Below are 22,680 nucleotides of genomic sequence, written 5' to 3' on the forward strand. Positions count from 1 at the left end.
AACCACCCTCTCTACCACAAAATAAAAACAAACACAAATACACACTCGTGCCAGCACGTGCGCGAATCGGTACCGCGGGGCGGGGGACACCCGTACTTTCCGGCTCATTCGCGAGCGGCTGCGTTCCGAGAAAGCAGACGCTCCGCTTTGAACGCCCCCAGCCGCGTTCCAATGACCCCGCGTACACTGCCGATCTCTTACACGCCCTTCCCAAGATTCTATAAAGGGCTCAAATGCCACTTTTAGAATTATAACAAGAAGGGATCGGTACGGGTCACAAAACCACCCTGTGGGTGACATACCGCAGCTACACTAGCACTGCCACCAACAAATCCAAAAGCAAAATAATGCACACGGGCACCAACACAATATTACGCAAAATGCTTAAGGCACCAAGAAAACATAAGCAAATTGCACACTAATATACACACAGTGGCATGCCTGCCGTCCGCCGTAACACGGCGTCCAAGTGGGTGGGTTGCACCCAATTCACGACCTCCAAGTACACACTTGTCCTCACGAATGGGCACACATGCACAGAGACACTTGCAACCGGAGCGTTCATTGGCACTCATATAATGTCCGTAAGCGACCACGTTAGCCTCCTTGGTCGCACCGAGCGTCCCCGTCGGCGTTTCGAGCCACTACGTGTGTGAGCGCCAGCTCATCCCCGCCGACGGAGATCCTTCGCCGGAGGGCGAGCAACCCGAACTTTGAGTCCGAGCAATCCGAGCCGTCCGTGGGAGGAGAGAGTGATGTGAGGAGAGGATGAGGAGGACGAGCGCTCGCGCGGCGCGTAAAGAACAGACTCAGGTGTTGGACACGAAAGAAGCAACACGGCCTCTTGTTAACCCAGTGATCCTTTGTAACGGAAAGACGAATAAACGTCTTTTGAATTGTTCTGTTAATACTAACAATTCAGAAGTGGGATACAGTCAACGTTCGCCCGAACTTACGAAGTTAACCGGCAAGCCCCACCATGCCTGTCACCCGCACCGGAGCATCTTCAACGGATATGGCAAACGAAGATGGCGGACGACCGAGCAACGATGGCGGGAACGACGACGCCGACGACTCAAGCCAAGGCGGATCCGACAACGTGGTGACAAGTGGAAGCTTACCTCCAATACCTCAGTCAACGATCAACGTGGCGGAAATCCTGCAGGCCAGCGTTCAGGCAGCAGTGAGAGAAGCCATCAACGGAATTGCCTTGCTTCAGACGCAGCAAGCAGCGGCCACACCCATCATCGGCGCGGGAGAGACAGCTCGGTTAGTGCCATCGTTTTATCCAGTGTCATCCAGCTCTCCGACAGTAGACGCGTGGATAAGACGCGTGGACGACTTGGCACAAGTCTACCATTGGTCCGACCGGCTGACATCTGGCAACGCACTCTCGAGGTTGGAAGGGCCTGCAAAGACATGGTATGACTCCCTCTCTTCCGTCAACAAAACATGGCCGGAATGGAAAGAAGAAATTAAGCGCGCCTTCCCCACGACAGCGGGATTCCAACGACTCCATCGGGAAATGCAGGAGCGACGACAAAAACGTGGTGAGCCCATCGAGTGTTATTACTACGACAAGCTCTCGAAAGCTCGCCGTTGCAACCTTACAGATGAAGCATGCATTGAATACCTCATCACGGGGCTATACGATGACGACGTGATTAGAGCAGTGAGCGTACGCACGTACGAGTCGCCGGAAGACCTTCTTCACTGCCTGAAACGCCTCGAAGAAAGATTGGGAAACACTGCCTCCAAAAGTTCAAAATCAAGTGGTCCCCCGAACTACTCTCATTTCCCCGCATATGCCAACGCCAATGGCAACAAAAGCGAAGCAATGGCGTCGGCCTTGAACACTACCGACCACAAGAACCTTTCTCCGAAGGCGAGGAGGAAGCCGCCATGGAATGAAAGAGGAGAGCCCCTCTGCTTCAACTGCAGCGAGTACGGTCACGTGTCCCTCAATTGCCCGGCCCCACAGCGAAAGGCGAGATGCAACGCCTGCGGACGAGTGGGCCACGGAGAAAAAGACTGCAGGGCAAAAACGGAGAGAGGAGCGCGCGTCGCTCAGAACGCGTTGGGGTTTGACCTCCGAGCCGCTGAAGAGGCGAACGAAAAGTACTTTATGATGGCGAAAGCGAACGGCTGCGACATACGAGCATACGTCGATCTCGGTAGCCAATGCGTAACTCTGCGGAAGGAGGATGCCAACCGAATCGGAGTCGCTTACACGAAGTTGACAAAGCCGTTCACTATCGGGGGCTACGGGTCCGGACATGTGACACCGTGTGGGGAAACGAACATCACCATCACGGTCGACCAAGCTACAGCGGACGTTCCCGTGCTGGTCGTGCCGGACGCGTCACAGTCCATACCCCTACTTGTGGGCCAACCTTTCACCGAGCAACCACACATCACGATTGTTAGGTGGAAGAACACAGTGCGGATTTTTGAGGAGCACAGGAACGAGGACAATAGAGACGACACGCTTCAGTCCATTGAAATTCCAGAGCTCCCAGAACGACCTGTGTGCCTATGGGCGAAGGAAACAACGGTTGTGCCCCCAAAATACGTGGGTTTCGTTAAGCTCTACGCCACTGGTAGCGCACCACGCTCAGATGTCTTCGTGGACATGCAGCTCAGGTGCCAAGAAGGTCGAGAGCATTGCATACCACGCTGTGTCCTCAGCGTTGACGGGACCAACGAAACAATAGTCCCTATAATGAACATTTCCAATCATGAACTGACCATCAAAGCGAACGAACGAGTCGCACAAGCGGAAATTTGCTACCCAGACGATGCATCGCCACAAGAGGGTGAGTCGGACACCAGCATTGTCCAGCCCTTAATGATAACGAGCAAAGAGTTTACCTTCGACATGGAATATCGTAAGGGGGCGGCAATGGCTCATGTTGATGCACTTAGCCGCTCTGCATACGACCCTCCAGAAGAGACGAATATCGTTCCTGGCCTTCACGTCCTTGCAACATGTATAGCGACAGAAGACGTGCTCACCGTTGCCCAGCTGAATGATCCAAAAGTTCAAGCTTTGAAGGAAAGGCTAGAAAAAAAAGAAGACCTATCCAAAGAAGACAGGCGCGTCAAAAACGAATACCGGTTGCGTAACGGCATAGTATTCAAGAAGAACCAAGAAACCGACTCTAACGAAGGACTGCTGTGGGTAGTTCCGAACCAGACTCGCTGGAGAATCGTCAGGACATGTCATGATGACATTGGCCATTTTGGAGTGGAGAAAACCTTGAAGAAACTTAGGGAAAGGTATTGGTTTCCCAGCATGAAGCGTTACGTTAGAAGATACATAGCTTCTTGCATCGAATGTCTTTTCCACAAGACGCCATCTGGAAAGAGACCGGGCAAACTTCACAGCATTGACAAGGGCAACAAGCCATTTCGATCAATACACATCGATCACCTAGGCCCATTTGTAAGAAGCAAGTCCGGAACCGCCTACATAATTGTAGTCGTCGACTCTTTCACAAAGTTCGTATTGTTGCGTGCAGTCCGCAACACATCAGCTGCACCAGCGGCGCAGTTTCTACACGATGTGGCAGGAATCTTTGGCCCACCGGCTATGGTGATCACGGACCGCGGAACTGCTTATACAAGTGCCAAATTCAAAGCAGCGTGCCAAACTTACAACATCGTGCATGTCAAAAACGCTACTGCCACTCCGCGAGCTAACGGGCAAGTCGAAAGATATAATCGCATGATAACCCCGGCAGTAGCAAGCTTGACGAAAGATGCAAACGGCAAAGACTGGGACTCTGCGTTGCCTCAGGTGATGTGGGGCATAAACAATACGCTCCACAAAGCCACTAAAACTACTCCGTTCGGACTGCTCTTCAACTTCAGGCCGCGAGGCATCAAGGGCGACACCGTGGAAGACGCCCTCGCCGAGGAATTTGACCATGAAGTTGAAACCAGGCGAGCCGCAGCGGCGGAGAATATCCGAGAAGACCAACGCAAGCAACAGGAGCGGTACAACAGGAAGCGGGTGGAAGCGCCGACATACAATCCCGGAGATGTTGTACTAGTTGAGCGAGAACCGGCAGCAAGTGGGGAGTCAAGGAAACTGAAAGAAAAATACAAAGGACCGTATATCATCCGAGAAAGGCTTCCCAACGACCGCTACCGCATCGAAAACGTGCCTCCGAGGCGGCAAAGGCGAAGAGCTTACAGCAGTATTGCACCGGTTGACAAGCTGAAGCTTTGGGACCGGGAATTCCTCGAGACAGGTTCGGAAGAATCGGGCCGCGAGGACGATTCCGACCGGGGCGGTCGGTGGCACAGAATGGCCGAATGTGAGCGCCAGCTCATCCCCGCCGACGGAGATCCTTCGCCGGAGGGCGAGCAACCCGAACTTTGAGTCCGAGCAACCCGAGCCGCCCGTGGGAGGAGAGAGTGATGTGAGGAGAGGATGAGGAGGACGAGCGCTCGCGCGGCGCGTAAAGAACAGACTCAGGTGTTGGACACGAAAGAAGCAACACGGCCTCTTGTTAACCCAGTGATCCTTTGTAACGGAAAGACGAATAAACGTCTTTTGAATTGTTCGTTTATCCTAACACGTGTGTTAGCGGGCGCCATTTTGACGTGTTTTCTATTTGTTTCTGCGAGGACCGTCCGTCCCTTTTCTTTTTTTTTACGAGCGACGTGGTGCGTGTCTTACACCCCCGTGCGAGAGTCGGTGGGCGGCAGCTGCGGCGGTGCGCGCTGTGCCCCGAAGCAGTGTTCCCGTTTCGGAGGGACGGTCGAGGCTCGGACGCTGGACCGCTCCCACTCCCCGGCGTTTCTTGGAAGAGAGGCTCTCGCACGTGTTCGTCTTTTCTCTGTCTGTTTACGTGTTTTCTGAGCGTATTTGTGTGTTTGTAACTGTGAGGGTGTCAACTTTGATACAGAGCAGATGCCCGTTGTGGGGGCAGAAGAAGAGCGGAAAACGAGCGAGACGGTTTTTTTTAGTGCGCCAGTGTGTGTCCGAGCGTGTGCGCGTGCGGTTCGTTGAGCGGAACGTTGTTCTTAGTGTGTGTATAAGCAGGCTTTGTACATTGTGTATATATTAAACTTGCATATTCTTAAGTGTAATTTATAGTCCGTCTTTCTATCTACATATATAAATATTCCTTCATTGTATATTGGTTAGCCGAATAAGCTAACATACTTCAGAAGTGGAATTCTTCAACCTGCGCGGCATTATCCACCTGCACGGCATTCTTCAACCTGCACGGCATTCTTCAACCTGCGCGACATTATCCACCTGCACGGCATTCTTCAACCTGCACAGCATTCTTCAACCTGGCGGCATTATCCACCTGCACGGCATTCTTCAACCGTCACGGGATCTTCAACCGTCAAGCCAACCTATGCAAGCGAGAAGAACGACGAGATCGACTACCCCCAAACTCGACGAGCGACGATGCTCCACGGAACAGCGGGACGTGAGTGTGCGAACAAAGCGAAATTACTCCGAGCGGACTGATCACGTTCGTCGCCGAAATCGAACGATTTTAACTAGTGAACGAAATTTCTGTTCCAAGAATAACTGTGCAGACATTTCAGTGTGTATCTAATTTTGTCGAACTATCCAGTGTTTAAGTTAACGAGATATAATTGTGCGTAATCTTGCTGGTTACTTTGTGTTTCGCCTCTTTATGTTCGTTGTTGTTTTAAGTTTAATTCTACTCGAGCTAGTGCAAATCGCCTCATTTTGTTGTGAGCTTAACGTGTGTTTTGAGAGTTTTCTGTTGTTTTAATCAGAGTGTGACGGATGTAAATTGCTGAATTGTTGAACTGTAGTTAAAAGGAGAGGCATGGCTGAAGGAGAGAGTGCGCCTTCTATGGCAGATTTTTGTTAAAGATGGTGAATGAGAAGAATGACATTATCAATGAGCTTCTGCAGAAATTAAGCATACCACCTCAGCCAACCGCCTCGACATTCCAGATAATGCCCGACATGAGCAAATCAATCAAAGACTTCTCCGCAGACAGAGACTCAGAATCGGCCAGCGATTGGCTCGAAAGTCTAAATGGGACGGCGACTCTACACAATTGGCCTCCGAAATTTAAGCTCGAAACAGCTAAATCACATCTGTTTGGACCGGCATTAGACTGGTACCGAAGCCGTCGTGCGCGCATCAAGTCATGGAAGGAGTTCGAAGACCTATTCCGCCGGACCTTCATAAGCCAGTCGAGCGCGGCAGATCGATACCAGCGAATGAGGGAACGCGTGCAACAAAGAAATGAGAGCACGAGCGCGTATTTTCACGCTAAAGTACGTTTGTGCGACGAGGCCCACCTGGACTTCAGTGAAACGCGCGAGCAGGTGTTGATTGGCCTGAGGTCGAGTCAGCTGTGCTCAATGCTGATGGGGCGCACACACGATGATGAGGACGACCTCATTCATGACATCCAAGATTATGAGAGAGTGGAAAAACAGAGACAGGAGTGACGCGTACATGAGATGGGGTTTGAGACGAGCTACACACATCCCAAGCGTGTTGCAAGGCAAGGATACCCCGAAGTTCCAAAAGGACCTACGATGAGGGACACGAGACCGCCCCTCCGGAATGACAAGGGAGAGCCCAAGTGTTACAACTGCAGCCGTTTTGGGCACATTTCCAGGGATTGTCCTGAGCCGAAGCGCGAGGTAACATGCTTACGCTGTGGGCAGACCGGGCACACCCAGAGGCACTGCGGGCAACAGATTACCGTAGTTGAGGAGCCCAGTACTGCACGGCGAGGGCTCCTGCTAAAACATGTGACAGTCAATGGGAAGGTGAAATTAATTGGGATGGTGGACACCGGCAGTTCAAGCTGCATAATGCGTGCTTCCGCTGCTGCCCGCTGTGGCGTCGAACTCAGGGACGAGAAAAAACCGCTTTACGGGTTTGGAAACACAAACACCCCGGCTGCGCGCACCATTGGGACCTGCAACGCAGACCTTGAAGTAGATGGCGTCGTCGCGAGGGCTGCCCCTGTTCTTGTCGTCGCGGACGAGGCGCTATCCATTGATGTGATTATAGGAAGGACCTTCACAGAACTTCCACACGTCACGTATGGGAGCGCGGACGGTTGCTTTCGTTTTTGGCACAGGAACCAATGCCCATTCACTCACCTCGAGGCAGCTCCGGCAGGGCGGCTGCGGCTCGTGACTTCGGAAGACGCCCAGCTTGAGGGTGAATCCGTCAACTGGGTTACCCTCACTACACACAGCGACCTAACGGGACCAGTTGTTGTAAGTCGTTTGGGGCACGACGTGCTTGTCGATATGGTAGGCGGTGAAGTCACGCTGCCACTTTGTCCGATCGATAGCGGAAGAACGGTTATCAAAAAAGGACACCTTTTTGGGCGTGCGGTGCCGGTTGACATAGCCGAAGCGGATCGAGGGTCCCCGAGCGATGTGGAATTAGAGGAAGGGAAGGAAAAGAGCGAGGAAGTGCGTTTGGTTTTAGAGAGACGACCAATTCTTGAGCACGAGGTTGACGTCGGAGAAAGCGTCACCGCCGAGCAGAAAGCAGAGCTGGTGAAGCTGCTCAACGACTATCGAGACTGTTTTGCGATGAGCCTCGAGGAGCTGGGATGCACAGACGTGCTCGAGATGGACATCCAGGAGGTCCCGGGAAGTTCGCCGGTGGCAGTGCGTCCCTACAAGACGAACTTGGAAGAGAGAGACACAATGACAAAAATCGTCCAGGAATGGAAGCAGCAAGGCATAGTGAGTGAGACCCATTCTCCGTACGCGGGTCCGGCGATTCTGGTCAAGAAAAAGAACGGAGAAAAACGGCTCGTGGTCGACTACCGCAGGCTAAACGCACAGACGGTTAAGGAGAAATATCCCTTGCCAAGTATAGACGACCAGCTCGAGAGACTGTCGGGAGCCAAACTGTACGCCGTGTTGGACCTCGCACATGGCTATTTGCAAGTGCCACTCTCCGAGAGTGCAAAGGCGAAGACTGCCTTCATAACTCCTGACGAAACAGGGCAGTTTGAGCGCATGACATTCGGGCTCACCAACGCTCCGGCGGTTTTCCAGCGCCTCATGAACATAGTTTTGGGCACACTCAAGGGAAACGTAGCAATGTGCTACCTCGACGACGTTCTGATTCCCGCCGAGAACTGGGAAGACCTGATCTTCAGATTGAGGAGGGTACTAGAGGCTCTTAGAGGCGCAAACCTGACCCTGCGTCTATCGAAGTGCGCATTTGGAAGGGAAAGCGTCGATTTCTTGGGATTTCGCCTGAAGGGAGGAGAAGTTCACCCCGGAGAAAACAAGGTGCGAGCGATCTCAGAGTTTCCCGTTCCGACAAATGTTCATGAAGTGAGAAGCTTCTTAGGGCTGACGGGCTTCTTTAGAAAATTTATTCACAGGTACGCGCTCATCGCTGAGCCCTTGACACGGCTAACAAAAAAGCACGCGGAATTCGACTGGGGAGAAGAGCAAGATGAGTGTTTCTCAATGCTGAAGCGTTTACTTACAACTCACCCAGTTCTTGCCCTGTACGACCCGAATGCAGAAACAGACCTTCACACGGATGCCAGATCAAAGAGACTGGCAGCCATGCTTTTGCAGCGAAGGGAAGGTAAGGACAAATGGCGCCTTGTGTACTGCGTGAGTAAGAAGACGACCGAGGCTGAAAGCAATTACCACTCATCAAAACTGGAGCTGATGGCCATTGTGTGGGCTGTCGACAGACTGCGGTCCCTCCTATTGGGAATACATTTCACCGTCGTGACAGACTGCCAGGCTCTCGTGTACCTGAACGCGCAACGCACGCAGAAGCCACAAATCGCCCGCTGGTAGACCTAATTCAGGAATTTGATTTCTCTGTGAAACACCGACCGGGAACGCAGATGACGCATGTGGATTCCCTCAGCCGAAACCCTCTGGAACCTGCCGAAGACACCTTGGGTGCAATAATGGATGACAAGCTGGAGGTAAATGCGGTTGGGATATTCGACGACCAGATACTGACTATCCAGAGAGGTGACAAGGAGCTGAGAGAAATAATCAAGATTTTAGAGAAACCGAAACAGGAACGCACGAAGGAAGAAACCACAAGGGTTGACGGCTACGCACTCGACAACGCTAAACTTGTGAGAATCGACCGCGGAAGCCTAGTTGGCAGGTTCGTCGTGCCAAAGTCGATGAGGAAGGCAGTCGTTGTGAGGTGCCACGACCTGCAGGGACATTTTTCAACTGACAGAACGGTTGCAAAAATCAAGGAAAAATTTTGGTTCCCTAGGGTGCACCGATATGTGCGAAGGCATATCGCTCAGTGTTTTGAATGCATTTACAACAAAGTGCCAGGAGGAAAGAGACCAGGACTTCTTCACCCCATCCCGCCCGGAAGGCGACCGTTCGAGGTCTTGCATATGGACCATCTGGGGCCTTTCGTGAGGAGTAAGAGGAAAAATCAATTTTTGTTGGTTGTCGTCGACAACCTGACCAAGTTTGTGAAGATATTCGCCACACGAGACACGTCTGTGAAACATGTTCTTCGCGCTCTCGAAGAACTAATATATGAGAGAGGACTACGGGCGACGGTGATAACAGAACGTGGGAGTTGCTTCACATCAAAGGAGATTGAAAAGTTTTGCAACGAGAGGACAATAAAACACGTTCTGAACTCCACTCGCCATCCCCAGGCAAACGGACAAGTGGAAAGGGTTAACCGCACTGGGTTGCCGGTCATCACAACATGGATTAGAGATGCTGACCATCGTGACTGGGATGAACGGATAACGCAAGCAGAGAGCTTCATGAACAATGCTGTTAGGAGAAGGTAAGTGACGCCAACCAAGTAAAATACAGGAAAAACACGACGTTTCGGGACCGGCTCGGTCCCTTCTTCACGGTGTGACTACGGGCGAGCGCAGCTTGGCTTTTTAAGCCCCTGTGTGGAGGACCTGCGGGTCAATGGCCGCAGCCCATGGACGTAGGATGAGGGGAGAGTCCCCAGGGAACGATTAACATTCTCTCGTGTTTGCTGTATGTGCCACGACTCGAGTAGAAGCCTCCTGCGTGGGTTAGCTTCCGTTTCCAATACAATGGTGCTGTCGAAGTCAATTGGGTGGTCACACCCTTCACAGTGTTCGGCCACGGCGCTGCGTTGACGATTCATGTGACGGACGTCCGCTTTGTGTTGGTTCATCCTTTCCGCGAAGTTCTTCGTTTCCCCTATGTACGACGCCGGGCAGACGGAACACGGAATTTTGTACACGACGCCCTGGGCCTTTTCTCTGGGCTGCCGGTTTTTTGGGCGGGGGAGAAGGCGACCGATAGTGCTGGTCGGTTTGTGCGTTGTCAGCACCCCTTCTTTTCCGAGAATGCGACCGAGCGTCTCGCTCACGCCTCTCACGTAGGGGATGCAAACACGTTTCCGCTTCTGGCATGCGTCTGAGGAAATAATAGACCGGATTTTGTTTTGCCTTTCTTGTTTCCTGATAATGCGCCGGATGAATGAGCTTGGGTAGCCGTTCTTTTGGAGGTCAGAAATGACTCGGTTCTTCTCCTTCCTTTTTTCTTCACTTGAGGAACATATGGAGTCGGCTCTCTTCAGTAATGACGTCACGACAGATGCTTTGTGCGGGATGGGATGGTTCGAATCGAAATGTAGGTACCGTCCTGTGTGGGTTGGCTTCCTGTGCACCGAGGACTGCAGGCCTTTGTCGTGCCTTGTAAGCAGGACATCCAGAAAAGGCAGGCTGCCCTGCTGTTCATGCTCAACAGTAAATTGTATGGCCGGTTCAACTGAATTTAGATGACTCTGGAGGTTTTCTATCTCTGAGGTTTTCACCACACAAAAGCAGTCGTCTACATAACGGAGGAATAACTTTGGCTTGGGATTAAAGGAGGAGAGGGACCGGCTTTCGACGTCTTCCATGGTTAGGTTAGCCACTCTGACTGAAATCGATGCCGCCATAGCAGTTCCGGTTGTTTGCTTGAAAAATTCTCCGTTGTAGGTGAAAAAGGTACTGCGCAGACAGAGGTCGAGAAGGCGACATACCTCATCGACGTTGAGTGGAGTTCTCTCGTGCAGCGTTTGGTCGTTTTCGAGTGCGCGGCGAGCAACGGACACAGCAAGGGGAACCGGTACCGGTTCCCCTTGCTGTGTCCGTTGCTCGCCGCGCACTCGAAAACGACCAAACGCTGCACGAGAGAACTCCACTCAACGTCGATGAGGTATGTCGCCTTCTCGACCTCTGTCTGCGCAGTACCTTTTTCACCTACAACGGAGAATTTTTCAAGCAAACAACCGGAACTGCTATGGCGGCATCGATTTCAGTCAGAGTGGCTAACCTAACCATGGAAGACGTCGAAAGCCGGTCCCTCTCCTCCTTTAATCCCAAGCCAAAGTTATTCCTCCGTTATGTAGACGACTGCTTTTGTGTGGTGAAAACCTCAGAGATAGAAAACCTCCAGAGTCATCTAAATTCAGTTGAACCGGCCATACAATTTACTGTTGAGCATGAACAGCAGGGCAGCCTGCCTTTTCTGGATGTCCTGCTTACAAGGCACGACAAAGGCCTGCAGTCCTCGGTGCACAGGAAGCCAACCCACACAGGACGGTACCTACATTTCGATTCGAACCATCCCATCCCGCACAAAGCATCTGTCGTGACGTCATTACTGAAGAGAGCCGACTCCATATGTTCCTCAAGTGAAGAAAAAAGGAAGGAGAAGAACCGAGTCATTTCTGACCTCCAAAAGAACGGCTACCCAAGCTCATTCATCCGGCGCATTATCAGGAAACAAGAAAGGCAAAACAAAATCCGGTCTATTATTTCCTCAGACGCATGCCAGAAGCGGAAACGTGTTTGCATCCCCTACGTGAGAGGCGTGAGCGAGACGCTCGGTCGCATTCTCGGAAAAGAAGGGGTGCTGACAACGCACAAACCGACCAGCACTATCGGTCGCCTTCTCCCCCGCCCAAAAAACCGGCAGCCCAGAGAAAAGGCCCAGGGCGTCGTGTACAAAATTCCGTGTTCCGTCTGCCCGGCGTCGTACATAGGGGAAACGAAGAACTTCGCGGAAAGGATGAACCAACACAAAGCGGACGTCCGTCACATGAATCGTCAACGCAGCGCCGTGGCCGAACACTGTGAAGGGTGTGACCACCCAATTGACTTCGACAGCACCATTGTATTGGAAACGGAAGCTAACCCACGCAGGAGGCTTCTACTCGAGTCGTGGCACATACAGCAAACACGAGAGAATGTTAATCGTTCCCTGGGGACTCTCCCCTCATCCTACGTCCATGGGCTGCGGCCATTGACCCGCAGGTCCTCCACACAGGGGCTTAAAAAGCCAAGCTGCGCTCGCCCGTAGTCACACCGTGAAGAAGGGACCGAGCCGGTCCCGAAACGTCGTGTTTTTCCTGTATTTTACTTGGTTGGCGTCACTTACCTTCTCCTAACATTAAATTTCCCAACCAGACAGACTTCTGTCGAATGTTTTCTTTTGAATGAACAATGCTGTAAACAAATCCACGAACAAAACGACGTTCGAGCTACTGCATGGCTACAGGCCAGACTTCTACGCTGCAGCCTTGCAACAGTTAAACGCAACCACAGATCCGCGTGAAGACCCAAACGAACTTCGGGTTAACGCTAGAGCTCGGATTTTGAACGAGCAGCAGCAGAGCAAGCAAGCTTACGACCGCCGACACTTCCCCGCAAAGCTCTATGAAGTGGGAGAGGAGGTTTTTATGAAAAGAGCGCCTCAGCAAACAGGAAAACCGACGAAAACACAAGTGAGATACCGAGGACCGCTTGTTATAACTGAAGTCCTGCCGTCGGACACCTATCGAATTGCTGACTTGGAAAGACGAGGCAAGAAACAATTTGCGACGACTGCGCACGTGTCGCAGCTGAAGGGATGGCCGATGACAGACAGCGGCACCAGAGATGACGACGACAGTACTTCGGACGAGGAAGATGAAGATAACGCGTGCGATGACGCGGGAGAGACCTGCTTGAGTGCTCGACCGCAGAGAACGCGACGACCTCCCGAAAGGTTTCAGCCAAACTAAGGAACAAAAAAAAAGAGAAAAAACTACCTGAACGAGGCAGGAAGTCGCATTTAACCAATGTTTCGTCTTTTTGTGCATCTAAATGAGTGTTGCTTTATACCGTGTCAACAAAAAAGTGTTTGATGTCTGTCCCTATACGTGCATTGCAGTTTATGAAAATTGTACCCCCCTGTGCTTGTTTGAGTGCTTTTGAATTTCTTCTTCTTCTTTTGCGTGTGCTTCCGTTTAACGAGGGCGTCAAACAAGTCAGGATGCCCGAGTGTTAGCGGGCGCCATTTTGACGTGTTTTCTATTTGTTTCTGCGAGGACCGTCCGTCCCTTTTCTTTTTTTTTACGAGCGACGTGGTGCGTGTCTTACACCCCCGTGCGAGAGTCGGTGGGCGGCAGCTGCGGCGGTGCGCGCTGTGCCCCGAAGCAGTGTTCCCGTTTCGGAGGGACGGTCGAGGCTCGGACGCTGGACCGCTCCCACTCCCCGGCGTTTCTTGGAAGAGTGGCTCTCGCACGTGTTCGTCTTTTCTCTGTCTGTTTACGTGTTTTCTGAGCGTATTTGTGTGTTTGTAACTGTGAGGGTGTCAACTTTGATACAGAGCAGATGCCCGTTGTGGGGGCAGAAGAAGAGCGGAAAACGAGCGAGACGGTTTTTTTTCAGTGCGGCAGTGTGTGTCCGAGCGTGTGCGCGTGCGGTTCGTTGAGCGGAACGTTGTTCTTAGTGTGTGTATAAGCAGGCTTTGTACATTGTGTATATATTAAACTTGCATATTCTTAAGTGTAATTTATAGTCCGTCTTTCTATCTACATATATAAATATTCCTTCATTGTATATTGGTTAGCCGAATAAGCTAACACGTGTTAATCAACCCGATTAATACCTCACGGTCACTCACTCATTAGGCTGGTGCCACAACGGGGCGATAACTAAAAAGTTGCTGACCTCCAGGATCGAAAACGTCCTGATCCTCGATAAGTCAAATACCTCAACACGTGACGCCTTGAGGGCAAGCTTCTCCGGCGCGGCGGTTCGAACCACGTACTGCGTCAGGAACATAGCCCCTGTCAAGTCTTATCATATCAGTGCGGGCGCTTTTGCCACGCGTGATTTGGCGTGCTGCAGCACGGAACGTACTGTTCCACGCGCCGACTTTCAGTGTGAAAGCTATGCACCTGCCTCCAGCTACTCTGCCTCGCTTGGAGCCATTTGTCTCGTTCCTGCAAGGGCAAACATTGAAATTGCCGCTCGCTACTTTATAGGCGCTTGCCGGCTTCACGGCATCAGCTGACTCTTAGGTTGTATGAGGTGACTCGTAGTCACGTGATCCGAATTTGCCTTGAGTCAAGTCGTCACGCATTTCCTTCTCCTCGATGGACCTGGTCGGACGCCCATCGGGTGTGTTCGACAATTGCGCGGCGCTCCGCCCGGTAGGCGCAACAGGCCCACCTCCGTTCTCTGGCTCGGATGGAACGCTCCTGCCATCACTAACGCTACGAGGCACTTCCTGCCACCTGCCCGACACCGTCTGCCGTTGCGGCAACGTTAGACTTCCTCCTGACACTAGCTCCGTGTCCGAGGTCACCCTCTCATTCATAGAGCCTGCAGGAAATATATCGCTGCCTTGATTGCTATCGGACAGCTTGGTCTCGACTGACCCCGGAACATCGGAATTTCGTTGTTCCTCTTCGTTGCTAGCCACTCGCGGTGGCGGAGGAGCTGTGACATTCTCGCGCCCTTCGGGATTCTCGCTTGTGTTCTCTGCGGCCTTTCCTAATAAAGAGGCGTCCGCTCATATCGGCTGATTGCCTACAGCGACCAGACTGCTCTTTCCTCCACCTGTGCTTGAGAAGCATAAGCCTTTATCTTCCAGCACAGGCGGCCTCACTTCTCGGTGCTCAGAGCAGTTCTCCCTGGATGATTCACTGGCTCTTCTACTCTCCTTGATCTTAGAGATCTCGAGCTCTACCTTCTGGCGTCTTGCTTCTATTACCTTCAAGACATACTTAACAACCTGAGGTTCTTCGTCGCGAAGCAGCGCCTTTCCGCCATTTACTTTCGCAAGTTGAGCCTGAAGGTCCGCTAAGCGCGCCTTCGCTAACTCAACCTGGTACCTCACGTCGAGTGAGGGCCGGCATGGATAACTCTCCATAGCGCCGTCTGTACCCCTCAACTGTCCTACCGGCTCGAATACATGCACAGGGACGTCAACAACGCGACGAAGGAAACTCACCGTTTCGATGCGTCGATCCGCATTGCCAGCTCCTTGGCGTCGGAGTCCGCCGCCACTTTCACCGGACGCTGCGATGAGCTGTCGCACGCCGCTGGTTTGCTGTGACCCGCCGGTGACCGTCAAGTTCTCGACGCGCTGCTTTCCTTGACCGGACGCAGTCCCGCGTCGCTGGACTACTGCCAAGGTCCTTGTCGCTGTCTCACCCTGCAGGTCCGTTCTCGAACGTTGACCGGTTGCCTTGTCATCGCCTTTTTCCCTTCCGTCAGTCTTCTTCCTGCGCCTTCTTGCGATGGCCGCAGGATCCTCGTCGACTGCGCCAGTAAAGTTCAAATTCTCTATCTTCTTCCTTGCACCAGAGGTGCCCCGCCAGAGAAGGTTCGTTTAACTCGAAGACTGAAGCTCCTCTTCGCGCCAGGGGTGCCCCGTGAGAGACGGTCTTGTGATGAGTTGAGACGAAGGGGTAAGGCGAATACTTGAAGTTTATGTACAGATATTTACATTCCATACAAGTTCAGGCACTAGTGACAAATTAAACATCAAAGGACAAACAACAAAAAGGCGGAACTGGCTAACACTAGCGGAGGCCCCTACTCGGTATAGCCGAAGATGCATAGCATCTCACCTTTGCGCAGAACCCCGCTTCCGGCCCCGGGACCTCCCGGCTCACAATTGGTAGCTTTCAATCATGTTGCACTCTTAACATGATCGTCTCTTCAAGGGCATGGACAGTCCTCCGGTTTCTACAAGGTAAACCACCCTCTCTACCACAAAATAAAAACAAACACAAATACACATTCGTGCCAGCACGCGCGCGAATCGGTACCGCGGGGCGGGGGACACCCGAACTTTCCGGCTCATTTGCGAGCGGCCGCGTTCCGAGAAAGGAGACGCTCCGCTTTGAGCGCCCCCAGCCGCGTTCCAATGACCCCGCGTACACTGCCGATCCCTTACAGTCACAGCCAAGGTAATCGACTTTCTCGAATAAGAAACGGCACTTGCTTAATCGCAGTGTTAATCCCGCTCCACGGAGGACATCCAAAAGAATCCTCAGGTGGTCAAGCCACTCTTCCACGGTCGTTGTGGGCAGCAGGATGTCATCCATGTAGGCAAGAGCCACGGTGTATTGTAGGGGACCCAGTACAGCGTTGATCATTCTCTGGAACACTGCCGGTGCATTGGCCAAGCCAAATGGCATTCGAACGAATTCATAATGGCCGTCTGGAGTAGCGAACGCAGTCCTGTGTCTCGATTCCTCGGTCATAGGAATTTGATGGTAGCCTTACACAAGATCTAGGCTCGTGAAGAAGTATTTCCTTCTCAGACGGTCCAGTTGATCCTCAATTAAAGGCAGTGGATAGCGGTCCTTTTTTGTGGCAGGTTATGGGGCCGGTAGTCCACGCAAATTCGTTTCTCCCCTGTCTTTTTTCGCACCAGTAGGATAGGACTTGCATAATCCGATTTGGAGTCGACAACAATGCCAGCTTGCTTTAGTTCTTCAATCATTTCTTTTGTGTGTGCCCGTTCGGAGTAACAGAGTCGGTAGGGAGGAAATTTCATTGGCTCCAGATTAATGCTAATTTCAGAGGCATTTGTGCAGCCAATCTCTGAAACGGTGGTTGCGAAGTAGTCCCGATACTCAAAAATAAGCTGTTAGAGCTTTTCGCGTTCCTCGGGAGCAACACCAGGACCTACTTGAACCTCTTCGCTCGGTATCATTAAGGGTTGGACAATGCTGGTGCCCGGCTCACCCTCTCGTGGCGATGGATCGTGTGGGTAGCAAATTTCCGCTCGTGCGACTCGTTGGTTCTCTTTGATGGTTAGTTCATGATTGGAAATGTTCATTATAGGGACGACTGTTTTGTTGGTCCCGTCAACGCTGAGGAGACAGCGTGGTATGCAATGCTCTCGACCTTCTTGGCGCCTGAGCTGCATTTTCACGAAGACATCTGAGCGTGGTTCTCTTCCAGTGGCGTAGATCTTTACGAAATTCACGTGTTTTGGGGGCACAACCGTTGTTTTCTTCGCCCATAGGCACACAGGTCGTTGTGGGAGCTCTGGAATTTCAATGGACTAAAGCGTGTCGTCTCTATTCTCCTCGTTCCTGTACTCCTCAAAAATCCGCACTGTGTTCTTCCGCCTCACAATCGTGATGTGTGGTTGCTCGGTGAAAGGTTTGCCCACAAGTAGGGGTATGGACTGTGACGCGTCCGGCACGACCAGCATGGGAACGTCCGCTGTAGCTTGGTCGACCGTGAGGATGATGTTCGTTTCCCCACACGGTGTCACATGTCCGGACCCGTAGCCCCCGATAGTGAACGGTTTGGTCAACTTCGTGTAAGCGACTCCGATTCGGTTGCCATCCTCCTTCCGTAGAGTTACGCATTGGCTACCGAGATCGACGTATGCTCGTAGGTCGCAGCCGTTCGCTTTCGCCATCATAAACTACTTTTCGTTCGCCTCTTCAGCGGTTCGGAGGTCAAAGCCCAACACGTTCTGAGCGACGCGCGCTCCTATCTCCGTTTTTGCCCTGCAGCCTTTTTCACCGTGGCCCACTCGTCCGCAAGCGTTGCATCTCGCCTTTCGCTGTGGTGCCGGACAATTGAGGGAGACGTGACCGCCCTCGCTGCACTTGAAGCAGAGGGGCTCTCCTCTTTCATTCGATGGCGGCTTCCTCGTGGCCTTCGGAGAAAGGTTCTTGTGGTCGGTAGTGTTCAAGGTCGACGCCATTGCTTCGCTTTTGTTGCCATGGGCGTTGGCATATGCGGGGAAACGAGAATGGTTCAGGGGACCACTTGATTTTGAACTTTTGGGGGCTGTGTTTCCCAATTTTTCTTCGAGGCTTTTCAGGCAGTGAAGAAGGTCTTCCGGCGACTCGTACGTGCGTACGCTAACTGCTCTAATTGCCTCGTCATTGTATAACTCCGTGATGAGTGTTCAATGCAAGCTGCATCTGTGATGTTGCAACGGCGAGCTTTCGAGAGCTTGTCGTATTAATAACACTCGATGGGCTCACCGCGCTTTTGTCGTCGCTCCTTCATTTCTCGGTGGAGTCGTTGGAATCCCGCTGTCGTGGGGAAGGCGCGCTTAATTTCTTCTTTCCATTCCGGCGATGTCTTGTTGACGGAAGAGTCATACCATGTCTTTGCAGGCCCTTCCAAACTCGAGAGTGCGTTGCCAGATGTCAGCCGGTCAGACCAATGGTAGAGACCTCGATTCTGGCAGCCTTGACGCCATAGGAAGCATAAGAGGGTTCTCACGCAGCTTCCACCCTCTCCGTTCAATGACGTTCTACGTCACACCTGCGGTAACTCAGGACGTTCTACGTCCGCCGCTTATGAACGTGGGTGGCGCTGATGAACACTCTCAAGGTTAGGTTACTTGTAAACATAAATACCCCCGAAAGCAGAAGAATTGACAGCCGTCGCCGTAGCTCAGAGGTAGAGCACCGGACGCGTAATTCGGAGGTCGTGGGTTCGGATCCCAACGGCGGCATGTGGTTGTTTTTTCTTCTGCTTTTCGAATCAATTATCTTTAAGCGATAACATATTCTGTAATATTCTAAATTGATCAACACCACAAACTAAACAAATAAATTTACAAAAAAAAATCCCTTGTGCCCCTTGGTTTCTGTGGCTGTTGGCTTCTGTCATATTTATAACGAGCCCCTCATTCCCCTTCCCTTGTTTGCTTAATTGCTTAGCGATGGCCTCGATTCTGGCAGCCTTGACGCCATAGGAAGCATAAGAGGGTTCTCACGCAGCTTCCACCCACTCTGTTCGATGACGTTCTACGTCACACCTGCGGTAACTCAGGACGTTCTACGTCCCCCGCTTATGAACGTGGGTGGCGCTGATGAACACTCTCAAGGTTAGGTTACTTGTAAACATAAATACCCCCGAAAGCAGAAGAATTGACAGCCGTCGCTGTAGCTCAGAGGTAGAGCACCGGACGCGTAATTCGGAGGTCGTGGGTTCGGATCCCACCGGCGGCATGTGGTTGTTTTTTCTTCTGCTTTTCTAATCAATTATCTTTAAGCGATAACATATTCTGTAATATTCTAAATTGATCAACACCACAAACTAAACAAATAAATTTACAAAAAAAAATCCCTTGTGCCCCTTGGTTTCTGTGGCTATTGGCTTCTGTCATATTCAAGTCAAGAGTGAGTTCATCTATGGACATATTAGATAATGACACAGTAGTGTCATCAGCTTATAAGACAGAGTTAGTTGGAGTAATAGAATTGGGACGGTCATTATTATATAGTATGAATAGTAAAGGTCCTAAAATAGAGCCCTGAGGAACACTTTGGTTAATAGTTTTCGCTTGGGAGAACATTCTGCCAATATTGGTTACTTGTAGACGATATTTAGAGATATTCAAGCAGCTTCACCTGCAGCAGCCACAGCTGCAGCAGCCACAGCTGCAGCAGCCGCAGCAGCAGCAGCAGCAGCAACCGCTGCAGCCGCAGCAAGGAACAGCAAGCAGCAGCCACCAGCATGTAACAGCAGCAGAAGGAAACAACAAGAAGCAGCATCAACAACCAGCAGCAGCAAGCAGGACAGCAAGCAGCAACGGCCACACCAGGAGCAGCAACAAACTACAGCAAGCGGCCGCTGCAAGTAGAAGCATCAAGCAGCAGCAGCAAGCAGTAGCCAGCAGTGAGTAGTAGCAGCAGCAGCAGCAGCCGCAGCAGCAGCATTTATAACCGCAGGATCCACAGCAGCGCTGCATCATCATCCACAGGAGCAGAAGCCGCAGGAGCAGCATCCAGAGAAGAAGGAGCAGCCCCCACAGGAGCAGCAGCAGCCGCAGCAGCAGCGTCCACAGCAGTCAGCAAGCAGCAGCACCGTTCATTGATTACGCGAATGCATTCGACTCAGTAGAAACCTCAGCAGTCACGCAGGCCTTGCGGAATCAGGGTATAGAAGTGTGATGCGAAAATACTGGAAGATATCTATAACGACTGCACAGCTGCCGTAGTTCTTCCTGAATTTGGCAATAAAGTTCCAATACGGAAGGGTGTCAGGCAGGGAGACACGATCTCGCCAATGCTATTCACCGCCTGTTCACAGGAGGTAGTTCGAGGCTTGTATAGGGAACAGTCGAGGATCAAAGTTAATAAGTAATCTGTTATTTGTTGATGGCATTGATTTGTTAAGTCACTCAGGACATGAACTGCTAGTGTGATCAATGAGTTAGTTGGGCAGAGCATAACGGGGCGCCTTATATTTAACACGAACAAAACAAAAGTCGTGTTCAGCACTCTCCCAAGGGAACAGCAGTTCACAAATGGTAGCGAGGTGCTGGAAGTGGTAAGGGAGTACGTCTACTTAGGCCATGTAGTGGCCACTGCTCCATATCATGAGATAGAAACAACTAGAAAAAACAACAAGAATCGGGTGGAGCGCTTATGGACGGTTACCTCAGATCATGAATGGCAGTTTACTATTTTCTCTTAAGCGAAAAGTCTACACCAGCTGTATGTTACTGGTACTCACCTATGGGGCAGACACGTGGCGGCTAATAAAAAAGGTTCGGCTTAAGCTAAGGGCAACGCATCGAGCTATGGAAGTAAAAATCATATGTCTAACGTTAAAAGACCGGAAGCGGGAAAAGGGGGTAAGGAAACAAACGAGGGTTAATGACCTCGTGGTAGAAATCACGAGGAAGAAATTTGCTTGGAAAGGGCATGTAATGCAAAGGCAGGCGTAGCAGGGGCGGCAGAAAGTCAGGTGGGTGGATCAGATTAAGAAGCTCAGGGAGATGTGGTGGGCGCAGCTGGCAAAGGACCGGGTTAGCTGGAAAGACATGGGAGAGGCCATTGCCCTGCAGTGGGCGTAGTCAGGCTTAACATGATGGTGATGTTCATGCGCTCCTCGAAGAATGACGCTTTGTTTATTGAACCTGAACAGCGTACCCCCCTCTGGCCAGCGGACTCACCGAGCTGTTTAACATGACACTCGCTGAAATGGGGACCCTGCATATTAGTTCCGACCATTCTAACTAGGACCACATATTTCCATTTCTCACGTAGTCTTAAAATACCGCAATCCAGTCCCCCACCGGATATACTCCGTAATAAAAGTGTGTCTTTCATTATTTTCATTAAATGCCTATGCCCTTCTATGCACGTTGATGTATTTTTTGTATTAAATATTTTTGTCCTCTCATATAGCAGTCCCTCCTGTGAGGCTAATAGTGTATGAGGCTAAGAGTCTATCATGTGAGTCTAACAGTAGTAGCGTTTCAGAAGGTGTAGATTGTTTATTGTCGAATGCTGGAGTAGCGAAAATGAATGCTGCCCTGAATAAAACATTTAACTGCCTCCAACACAATAATCTTGCCCTGGCAGTATGTGACAAGCAAGGGGGTTTCACTGTCATGCCAGAACCTCTTTACGGTGCCAAGGCGAGCGACGCAATTGCTAAGATTTTTGCAGCCGTCAAAGCCGGCTCTACGAGAGTAAAGAGCAAAGCGTCGGCATTTTGTCAAAAGTTTCAGCTATCAAGCCTTCACAATACTGTTTCTGCTGCCGGGAAAGTGCACTTGACATCTTCACAGCAAAGACACACAAACTCCAACTGAATCTGCCTTTCCGAGCGATTGTGTACGAGCGTTGTTCTTGACAGAATCATAAAGCTAGGTTTCTGCAGAGGCACCTCAGCTCTCTTGAGATAGATTACCCTTTCATGGTTAGAAGTTCGGCTCAGGTAGTGGTTTACTTTCAGCAGCGGAACAGCCGTTCGGAGGTGGTTACTGCCTTTTCTATAGAAGTTTAATACCTGCTTTGCCCTATTCCCAGCCGGACCGATTAATCGCAGTTATAGATTTTATCCAAAAATCACACCCTGTGCAATTCCAGATCGCTGAAAGTTTATCTATTGACGGCTTCGTGGAGTTACTATCATTTAATCTTTCTCTTAGATTCTTAGATAGATTTCCGCGCCAAACCATTCATTCATAAGATGGAGGTGTGGGCCAGTTCCTGCGTAGCGCCTATTTTAAAGGCAATCTTTTTTAACCCAACATCAGAAACGTATCAAAAGTGCAATGCCACAGCTATAATTGCTAAGATTTTTAGATATGTGGGCGACTACCTAGCAGATGTTAGGTCACACGGAATTGAAGATAGGGATGCAGTGGTCAGGAGATTGCTTGACAAGTTCCTGCAGCAGCAGTACCCGCAGCAAGAAGCACCACCTAGCAGCATGTAGCACCACCAAGCAACCACAAGCAGCAGCTGCCAGTAGCATGTAGCAGCAGCAGCAAACAACAGCAAGCAGCCAGCAGCACCAGCAAGCAGCAACAGCCGCAATCAGCAGCACCCACATCTGCAGCAGCCACAGTAGCAAGCAGCAGCAATGAGCATCAGCAGGCAGCAGCAGCAGCAAGCAGCAGCGGGAGCAGCTACA

At 51.3% G+C, this 22,680-nt stretch overlaps 1 protein-coding gene across 1 annotated transcript; it reads left to right on the top strand.

Moving 5' to 3' along the window:
* Positions 1–757: 757 nt before the first annotated feature.
* On the top strand, positions 758–20,125 carry LOC149325890 (uncharacterized). The gene is made up of 9 exons (XM_089564403.1): positions 758–2,816; positions 3,834–4,076; positions 5,300–5,453; positions 7,108–7,249; positions 7,526–8,161; positions 8,866–8,949; positions 9,661–9,797; positions 19,628–19,916; positions 20,012–20,125. The coding sequence occupies exons 1-9, from the start codon at positions 980–982 to the stop codon at positions 20,123–20,125; spliced, it is 3,636 nt and encodes a 1,211-aa protein (XP_089420529.1). The 5' UTR covers positions 758–979.
* Positions 20,126–22,680: the final 2,555 nt, after the last annotated feature.

Source organism: Amblyomma mixtum, chromosome 10 (genome assembly GCF_055824585.1).
Source record: "Amblyomma mixtum isolate Tamu chromosome 10, ASM5582458v1, whole genome shotgun sequence".
NCBI lineage: Eukaryota > Metazoa > Arthropoda > Arachnida > Ixodida > Ixodidae > Amblyomma > Amblyomma mixtum.

What these genes read in the sequence shown, in the direction of transcription:
- LOC149325890 (XM_089564403.1), top strand. Translation starts at nt 980, where the DNA reads ATGCCTGTCACCCGCACCGGAGCATCTTCAACGGATATGGCAAACGAA. An exon ending in TAATGGATGACAAGCTGGAG is followed by an intron (nt 8,950 to 9,660) that starts GTAAATGCGGTT and finishes CGCCATCCCCAG; the next exon opens with GCAAACGGACAAGTGGAAAG. An exon ending in TCAAGCAGCAGCAGCAAGCA is followed by an intron (nt 19,917 to 20,011) that starts GTAGCCAGCAGT and finishes CATCATCCACAG; the next exon opens with GAGCAGAAGCCGCAGGAGCA.